Raw genomic sequence first — 9,652 nt, 5'->3', positions numbered from 1 at the left:
ACAACGCCTGGCCATTTTTTGGTTGCAGCCATCATTGTTGTTTGGAGGGCCCGGGCTGGGGATTCGAACCCGCCACCTTAGGTGTATGTGGCTGGTGCCTTAGCCGCTTGAGTTACAGGTGCCGAGCCCCTGAGTCCTATTTAAAGCTCTAAGATTCTGTGGCTGTACTGGAGTCAAAGCCACCATCAAGGCCCATGGTACTGACCCCCAAAGTCACCTCCTCGTGGGAGAAACAGGTACACCTATAGGCTGCACCAGAGAAGGTAGACAAGGCAGCTAATCCAGGTAAGCCAATGTATACCCTAGGGACAACAGCTCCCATGTCTATACCATAACTTTCACAGTGTGCCACCCCATCCCCCAACCTCTGCCAATTCTGTCTACCATCCTGCCCCACCAGTATGATGACTGTGGTCCCACCTTTGGGTGTGCGGTGTATGTAGGCCACGCTGCCATCTTCCAGTTGCACAGGCTGTCCATCCTCAAAAGAGAGAGATTCTGTAATGAAAACAATGCCTGTTTTTCTCTGGAGGTCATTATCATAAAGGAGTCCCTCAGTGGGGGCTGCCAGCTTCCTCTCCTCAAGATAGGGATGTATCAGGATGCCCTCACCTTTTTGTACTGTCACTTGGTGAATGTAAGCAGTGGTTCCATCCTCAAGCTGGATCACTTGGCCTTCAAGCAGCTTCTCTCCTGTGAAATAGATATGGAGAGAAAGAGGCCCAGCCCAGAAGGCTAAGAAACACCCACCTATTTTTAGCAGAGGCCTATTTGAATCTCTGGGCAGTAATCTGTGAGGCCTAGGCCTCAAGGCACTGATGACAAAGACATCAGCGAAGTGCCACGTCTTCCAATAGATTCCCTTCCAGCCACTCACAGAAGGAGCAATTTCATTTATTATTCTACCCACACCCAGCAAAGTAGAGACTTCTAACAGTAAGCTATTTATATGGAACTAAATAGAGAATAAAGGCTGCCTGAAACCTGGAAAGGCCCAGTGAGACAAAATTCAGATATAACTCAAACTAACAAAATCAAAATACACTCCCCTGTTTCTCCCTGTGGCAGTACGCCAAGATCTTGAGCCCCTGAAAAGGCAGGCAGTATAGCACAGTGGTTAGAAGCAATGATGATGAGTTTGAATTCCAGCTCTACCTCTTACTAGGTATGTGCCTTTGGACAGCTTATCTAGCTTATTAAAAACCTCCCAAGTATGGGCGGTGCCTGTGGCTCAGTGAGTAGGGCACCAGCCCCATATATCGAGGATGGCGGGTTCAAACCTGGCCCTGGCCAAACTGCAACAAAAAAACCAGGCATTGTGGCAGGCACCTGTAGTCCCGGCTACTTGGGAGGTTGAGGCAAGAGAATTGCCTAAGCCCAAGAGCTGGAGGTTACTGTGAGCTGTGACACCACGGCACTCTACCACAGGCGACAAAGTGAGACTCTGTCTCTTAAAAAAAAAAACAAACCTCCTAAGTAGCTGGGACTATAGATGTGCACTACTATAACTGGCTGAGTTTTTAAAAATTAATTTTTTTTTTTTTTAGAGATGGGGTCTTGCTATATTGCCCAGGTTGGTCTTGAACTCCTGGCCTCAGTGATCCTCCTAAGCTTCTCAAAATGCTGTGATTACAGGTGTGAGCTCCATACCTGGCCACAATCTGTATTTTAGCAGAAATTGAGCAATTGGAGCTATGTGGACTATTCTGCATCCATCTAGGTCTTGTTTCATTGCCACTGTTGAGTAATGTTTCCTTCACTGAGCTCTTATTTTCCTTTCAACTTCCTAATAAAAAATTGACTCATCTAAGGCAATACAACAAGCAGTGTAAAAATTAACAAGAATCCAAATATCTTAGGAAATTATCCTTCTTTTATCTTACTGGAAAGCACTTCTAAAAGGCTCTCAGGATCGGTGTCTGTAGTTCAAGTGGCTAAGGTGCCAGCCACATACACCAGAGCTGGTGGGTTCGAATCCAGCCTGGGCCTGCCAAACAGTGACCACTACAACCAAAAAAAAAAAAAAAAGCTCTCAGAATTAGAATTTAGATGTCTCCTTCCTGTGTCCAGTGAGTCTGAAAGGGATAAGGAAGGAAATAAGAAAGGGACATTAAAAAGTTAATGACAAGTGATTTGTGTGTCTTTATCTTTCGAAGTTTCAGGTATAGAAATTTGAGCTTTAATGATGTGGGAAAAGGACCAGGCAGCTACTTCTGGCCCAGGTCTCTGCTGATATTTAGGGGAATCTCCAAATTGAGTCATTAACAGTCCTACAACCCAACTGAAGGCAGGTAAAGTAGAAATAAAGATAAGAAGAAAGGCAGCTGAGATGAAGGGGAGGAACCCACTTTCTTCTCTTTTACCCAGAAAGCATGAGGCTACCCACATTTTAAATATTTTATCTGTCCTGTCAAGGACATCAGTCCTTGGGGTTCTGAAAGCATTAGCTGATCTACTGCTAGAAGAGTGGGTGTTGCTTCAAGAAAGGAAACAAAACGTTGAGAAGAGTGAGGAAAAATTTCAACCCACTATTTCCTCTAACAACTAGAGATCATAATGTGCGGAATCAGGTGCGGAGAACAGCTGACTGATGGGGGCCTTGTAGGCACGTAACCCACTATAGACAGGTGACCACACATCCCAGTGAATTTATTAGTAACATTTTCTTCCACTCTCAAAGTGTGGAGTTTGAATATTTTATGTTCATTCCAATTATAGATAAGTCTCTATAAAAAAATTTTAGAGCTTCCTGCTGGCAAAGTAAGGCCCAGATACAGAGCTGCTGCTGACAAAGATGTAAGTGCTTTAGTCAAAAGCCTCAGAGAAACTCACCAGGACAACGTGGTCCTGGTCTCTGAAGGACAACTCAGGGGGAAATCTGTCATGAATGTGTGTGTATTTGGGCGTGAGTGTAAGTACACACTGCAATACTGCAGAGGAGGCAAAGAACAGAGCCAGAAAGAGGGATAAGTCATAAAGGGAGAGGTAGGGGAGGCAAAGAGATCCAGCTATAAGAAAAAAATGATAAGAGTAGCTTTCTCAGGCCAGGTGTAATCACTTGCTTTTTATGTATTCATTCAATCATTAGTTTGCAGTGGAAGACTGAGGCGTGGCAACTAAACGGGTTTAAGGAGTAAACACAGGCCTACCTAGAGTTCCTAAATTCTTCCCACCGCACCTCTGGTGAGACTGAACTAGAGCGGCAAGACCCGTGCAGGAAGTCTGTAGACATAGGGTTTTAGGCTTCAAAAGTATTGTAGAGAATTTCCATTCTCAAGAGAATGAGGCCAAGACATCTTTACAGAGGCATCCTCACCTACTGGCATATGGAAAGAGTTTACCTAGGAGATTAAGGGGACTCTTTAGTCATCATCAGGAAACAGACAATTTAAAATGAAATCAGTAAACAACTTATCTGTAAACTTAGGAATGGAAACATCCTGACAATATATTGAAATGAAGGAAGTGATGTTGCAATGACAATATGGTCATTAGAACTGTGATGCTCAGTCCAGAAAAGGCCAAGCAAAGAGTAGGAACAAGGCAGTGTTTAGTGCTGTCCAAGGCAGACATGAATGCCATCTGGCATGTGTAAGACTGAAGCATGGCAACTAAATGGGATGCTGGCAAGAAAAGAGTGACCCTGGCCTGCAGCTCTTGCTTTCAACAACACTCTCTCTTGACTCCACATCTACCTTGATTTAAGTTCCAGGAGAATAGGGGTAAGATTGCCAGATTAAATGCAGGATGCCCAGGTAAATCTGAATTTCAGATAAATGACAATTTTTTAAGTACATAGTATTATTTAGTATTTAATCCCATGTTTATACATATCTATCTCATGCATTATTTGGGACATACCCATACTGCAAAAGTATTCATTATTTACCTGCAATTCTGTATACCTTTTTAAAATTTGAGACAGAGGCTCACTCTATTGCCCAGGCTAGAGTGCCATGGTATCAGCCTAGCTCACAACAACCTCAAACTTCTGGATTAAGGTGATCCTCCTGCCTCAGCCTCCAGAGTAACTGGGACTACAAGCGCCCGTCACAAGGCCTGGCTAATTTTTTTGTTATTTTTAGTAAAGATGAGGTCTTACTTTTGTTCAGGCTGCTCTTGAGCTCCTGAGCTCAATGGATCTGCCTCGGCCTCCCAGAGTGCTAGGATTATAGTATGAGCCTCTGAGTCCAGACTGTGCCCTTTTATTTCTGGCAACTCCTAGTGTGGATGGACTAAGGCAGTGGTTCTGAATCTTCCTAATGCTGAGACCCTTTAATACAGATCCTGTTGGTCGCGACCCATAGGTTGAGAACCGCTGGACTAAGGCATAAGATGTATGCTTGGGTGTTCTCCCTTTGAACCTAAAAGAATATCTTATACAAGGTAGATGCTCAGGGGACAGTTTGAATGCTTAAATTTGCTTGAATTAGGATGATGAACTGCTTCTAGAGAGCATAAGAAACTGGACGGGGAATATTTGAAAAGCAAGAAGTTATAACCAGCAATGTGCTCATCCACTGCAAAAGTATTTGTGAATTATTCACTACATGTAAGGAATTCTGCCTTTGAGAGGTCTTGGCTCCCACAGTTTGACTTTCTAGCTTACCTAGATGATATTTTATTTTAGAGTTCTCTTTCCATCAAGCATCACAGGAGATTCTTATGTAGAGCTGAGGGCAGGGTGGCAGTGAGACTCTCTAAAGGGGATACTCCCAGAGGTTGAGATACAGGGAAGGATACTGAGGTTCTTCCAAATACTCACCTTTGACAGCCTGCTGGACGTAGGCCATCGTCCCATCACTAAGGGTCACCGTCTGCAGCCCCAGGCTCTCCATGGCAAACTGCTACTCATGTATTGAGACATGAAGTTGACTTCTGGCCAGCACCAAGAGCCACAGCTGAGGTCAGAGATTTTGTTCTAGGTCACAAATCTGAGAAAACAGACAGATTTATGAGTTTCCCAGCTTCCTCCTATTTATTGCAATGACATATAGGGAAGGAGTTAATAAGGCTAGCCAAGAAAAAAAAAAAGAGATGTAAAAAATATATATACTAGTAAACTATGCTAGTTTTTATGAAAAGGGTTCAAAATATACATATCTAAGAATTCTAAAAGTTGAACACAGAAGAAGAGAAGCACGCTTGTCAAATTGGTTGTAAACTATGAACTCACTGATCAAAACTCACTTTCAATTTTGCTTCTCTTAGGAGAGAGCCTCACTGAAGGCAGGCATTCAATCCTACTATTGACAATCCACTCTAGCATCTCTAGTCTTACTGACCACCACTAGTCTTGCTGACCATCCTCAGGGGACATCTCACAGTCCCCAGCTCACAATGTGCCCCCAAACACCCAGAGCTATTCTACTTCCAGTATCACCCTTCTCCTATTGCAGAAATGACATCTCTATCTACCCAGAATCCCTAGGGCTCACTCTTGAGTCCTCCTTTTCCTTAAAAGTCTAGGTACCTATTTTAGGCAAGTATCATCTCTCACCTCACAATTACTGTAAGAGCCTCTTAACATATGTCTAAACTCCTGTTTCCAATTTATTTCTTCTTCTTTTTTTTTTTTTTTTTTTTGAGACAAGAGTCTAACTTTGTCACCCTGGGTAGAGTACCATGGCATCATAGCTCACAGCAACTTCAAATTCTTGGGCTCAAGCAATCCTCTTGCCTCAGCCTTCTGAGTAGCTGGGACTAGAGGCACCTGCCACAATGCCAGGCTAGTTTTTCTGTTTTTAGTGGGAGGAAGGCAGTCTTGCTCTTGCTCAGGTTGGTCTTGAACTCCTGAGCTGAAGCAATCCACCCACCCCAGCATCCCAGCATGCTGGGATTACAGGCATGGGCCACCACTCATGGCCTCAATTCATTTTCTAACAGTCTGGATAACCTTAAAATTAAAAAAGCACAAGTCTAAATATACCATTTCCCTTCAAAAGCCTCCTCTCACCCTTAGAGCCCACCTGGCAGTCATAGCTGGATCCTGTTATAAATTCCTATACCACTGGACACTCACACCCTAGCACTCACTCTCTGGGCTGATTTCTTGTTCACAATGGTTTTGTTAGCATCTTGTACCATGGGCTCTCCACAAATCCTCTCACAGTGACTCATCAGGTCCTCACGTGCAAGGTGGGAGTCACTGGAGTGTTCCCTTGGCAGGACTCTCTATTCACTGTGCTGCCTATATAGCTGCAGACTCCTACACTTAACAAAGCCTGCAGGAAGCCCACAGCCTCTGCTGTTCAGTATTTACTCTTTGCCACTCACTCACCTGGACCTGGAATCTGGACTGCCTATGTGATTCTCATGAGTTAATACCAGTTGACGGTCCCAGTTGGTGCTACTCAAACTGTTTTCATGTCAGGGCACCCAGAAACAAGGTTATCTGAATGTCACATAAGAGACGTTGCTGCTGTGGCTCTGGCAGCTCTGAGGGTTAAGCGGATCAGTTTCTGGGCATAACTATAGCCTATCAGCAACACAATGGTTAGGATACTTAGAGTGCCAATGGTTGAGGCTAAGAAGGTTCACACTGGATTCAGACAAACCAAAAAAGAACTGAGGAGCTAAATGTAGCTGTAATAAGCCCTTTATTCAACTTGTAGAGGTCAGAACGCAGGCACGGGGAACAAGTGCCTTCTTTCAGCTTGTGTGGGCAGGTGAGCTGGCATAGGAGGCGTCTTTGACCCCCAGGTGGAAAACCTTGGGGCCTTTTGTAGTAGCCAGAATAACAGGGGCTCCAAATTAAAAACTAATGACAATTACTTAAGAACAAATGGCACCTGTATGCTTAATCATAGTTTTCAAAACAATCAGGTGCTTCTCGGCCTTCAGGTGAAGAAAGCCTAATTTAACTCATCTTCCCCATAATGCTCTACAGGCTTGGCATCTCAACTAGAATTATTCATTCATTCTGTCTATGAACATTAACTAAGCTAAACTGCAAGGACAGCTCTAATAGTGAACACTACTGTACAGTCAGCCGTGTACTAGAAATATTACATACATTAACTCATTTCATTCTCAACTCTATAATTAAATACTATTCTTATCCTCATTTTATAGTTGAGGGAATTGAGGCCTAAGACATTAACTTGTTCAAGGTTGCATAGCTAACAAGTGGTAGAGGATCTGAACTAGGCCATCTGATCCAAAGTGTGCTCCTATTATGCTGCCAAGTACAGAGTTTCTTGAAGCTAGAGAGGCTTATGAACCTTGAAGCCACCTGAAAATATTTTGGTATGAGTCATGCATTTGGCTGATGAGAGGGAAGTCCGAAGCTGTCATCAGAGTTAGAGGGATTAGAGGTAAAGAATCACTGGTCAAGATGGGAAGTCTTGACATCTGACCTATTTTCTCTGAGTGTATTAGGATCCTGGCAGTGACCCCTATCTTTCCCAGAGCCCTGATAACCCTTACATGGTCTATATCTTACAAAAGCCTTGGTCTATTACATGACCCTCAATTTTCATTCTCTTAATCAGAAAGAGAGACTATTTTGGTAGTTTTAGTGTTGACAGCACTCAGTCAGAAATAAGAATATGTATGAGAGACCCAAGTCTAAAAACAAGGCAGAGTATAGGTTGAAAGAGATTGCAATCTAACCTCTGATTTTTAGAGGCTAGGCCCTGGGGTTCCTGAAGCAATGGTTAATGTAATTTTGTACATATGCACTCCACTGGGACTTTCTGAGGAAATCAGTGGTGGGGTTTAGAGCATAGTAGTAGCAAAAGTCCTGGACTATAAGTCTATAGGATTACTGGCTTCTAATACTGATTCTATTGCCTATGTCTTCCTCCTTATCTGTAAAATGAAGCAATGGACACATGACCCTAAGATCCTTTCTGTTGCTCATGCTATTTTTTTAAGAGATGGGGGTCTCACTATGTTGCCCAGGCTGACCCTGAACTCCTGGTCTCAAGCAATCCTCCCACCTCAGCCCCTCTGAAGTAGCTGGGACAATAGACACATGCCACAGCACCTGGTTATTAACATTTATTTTTTTATCACACACATACCCTTTTAATATATGCCAGCCACTGGTCAAAGTGCTTTACCTATACTGTTCTTTTTTTAAGAGACAGAGTCTCACTTTGTTGCCCTTCGTTCAGTGCTGTGGCATCACAGCTCACAGCAACCTCCAGCTCTTGGGCTTAGGTGATTCTCTGGTCTCAGCCTCCCAAGTAGCTGGGACCACAGGCGCCCACAACAATGCCCGGCTATTTTTTGTTGCAGTTTGGCTGGGGCCGGGTTTGAATCTGCCACCCCTGGTACATGGCGCCGGCGCTGTACTCACTGAGCCACAGGTGCCGCCCACTAACTCTTTTAATCTTAAAAATAACCCTCAAAGGGGCAGGTATGTCATTCCCCTTTTACAGATGAGGTTTAGAGGTATAGAAATTTGCCCAAGGCCCCAAAGCTACTAAGTGCCAAAGCCAGGATTCAAAGCCAAGCTGGCTGGCCCCAGAGTCTGTACTTCTCAGTCTTTGGCATGCTTCTTCCTTCTGCTAATCCACTGTGACCAACACACTGTCAACACTCAGAACACTTGAATATGGGTTATTTAACTTCCATCTCACCCACTGTAACTTAAACCTAGTCCTTCCCAGACTACTAGCAATGGAAAGAGGGAACAGCCACATTTCCCAAAATAACCCATCTAAGACTCAAAGAAAAATCACTACTCTTTTGCGTGTTCTTGCATCCAGGCTAAATCATTCACTTTTCCTTCTTAAGCTTAATACAAACCTTTAAAAGAGCCCATTGTTTCTCCCTAACCTTTCCCAATCTTTGAAGTTGCCTTCCATCAGAGACTGACTTGTGGATGCTTATGGCTGCCAGGCATCTACAAGAGTCCTGATTGCCGTTTTTCTCCCTTTCCTTTCTTTAAATGATGGTTTATTCTGAATTTTCCTGTGCTAGCACCATACTAACAACAGCAACAGAAAGAAAGCCAAAGTGAGGCTTGTAACCGGCTCAGGACAGTTATATTTGAGCAGGTCCTGTTTGCACCTGACATTTCAGATTCATATGGGTGTTGTCAGAGCAGTTCCTACCTGTATTTGGTGTTTCAGATTCATAACTCCCTCAGTCTTCTGAGAAAGGACAGGGATGGGGGATTGGTACCTGCTCTGGTTTCTTTCTTTCTTTCTTTTTTTTTTTTGAGACAGAGCCTCAAGCTATCCCCCTAGGTAGAGTGCTGTGGCATCATAGCTCACAGCAACCTCCAACTCCTTGGTTCAAGCGAGTCTCCTGCCTCAGCCTCCCAAGTAGCTGGGACCACAGGCCCCCGTCACAACGCCTGGCTATTTTTTGGTTGCAGCCGTCATTGTTGTTTTTGGCAGGCCCGGGCTGGCTTCAACCTGCCACCTTAGGTGTATGTGGCTGGTGGCCCTAGCCACTTGAGCCACAGGCGCTGAGCCTCTGTTTTCTTCAAGGTATAAGGTTTACCAGCTTTGCAATGACCTGAGCTAGGTATAAGGGAGAAACAGACCGGGAGCCAGGGGAAGGCAAGACAACAGCGTGACAAAAGGACTATTCTTGATTTTCCTAGAACCAGCAGCAAATCCAGTTGTGTTTGTTGCTCTTTTATTTTTATTTGCTTTTTGAAAAACAGTCTCGGCTCGGCGCCTATAGCTCAACC

At 44.1% G+C, this 9,652-nt stretch overlaps 1 protein-coding gene across 4 annotated transcripts in view; it reads right to left on the bottom strand.

Moving 5' to 3' along the window:
* Positions 1-9,652, bottom strand: part of ZNF76 (zinc finger protein 76) — a 43,421-nt gene that overhangs the window by 13,836 nt on the left and 19,933 nt on the right. For 2 of the 4 annotated variants that reach the window (XM_023512872.1, XM_003789121.3), the window contains exons 2-4: positions 4,766-4,934; positions 613-693; positions 421-498 (exon numbers count right to left, since the gene is read on the bottom strand). In XM_023512872.1, the coding sequence (XP_023368640.1) occupies positions 421-498; positions 613-693; positions 4,766-4,838 (232 nt within the window). In that variant the 5' untranslated portion in view covers positions 4,839-4,934. Of the gene's footprint in view, positions 1-420; positions 694-4,765; positions 4,935-9,652 lie in introns of all 4 variants that reach the window. The other 2 variants (XM_023512871.1, XM_023512870.1) reach the window with 1 other exon arrangement.

Source organism: Otolemur garnettii, unplaced genomic scaffold (genome assembly GCF_000181295.1).
Source record: "Otolemur garnettii isolate 467f Iridium unplaced genomic scaffold, OtoGar3 scaffold00031, whole genome shotgun sequence".
NCBI lineage: Eukaryota > Metazoa > Chordata > Mammalia > Primates > Galagidae > Otolemur > Otolemur garnettii.
The sequence above is the reverse complement of the archived record's forward strand: the minus strand, read 5'-3'. Positions and strand labels throughout refer to the sequence as shown.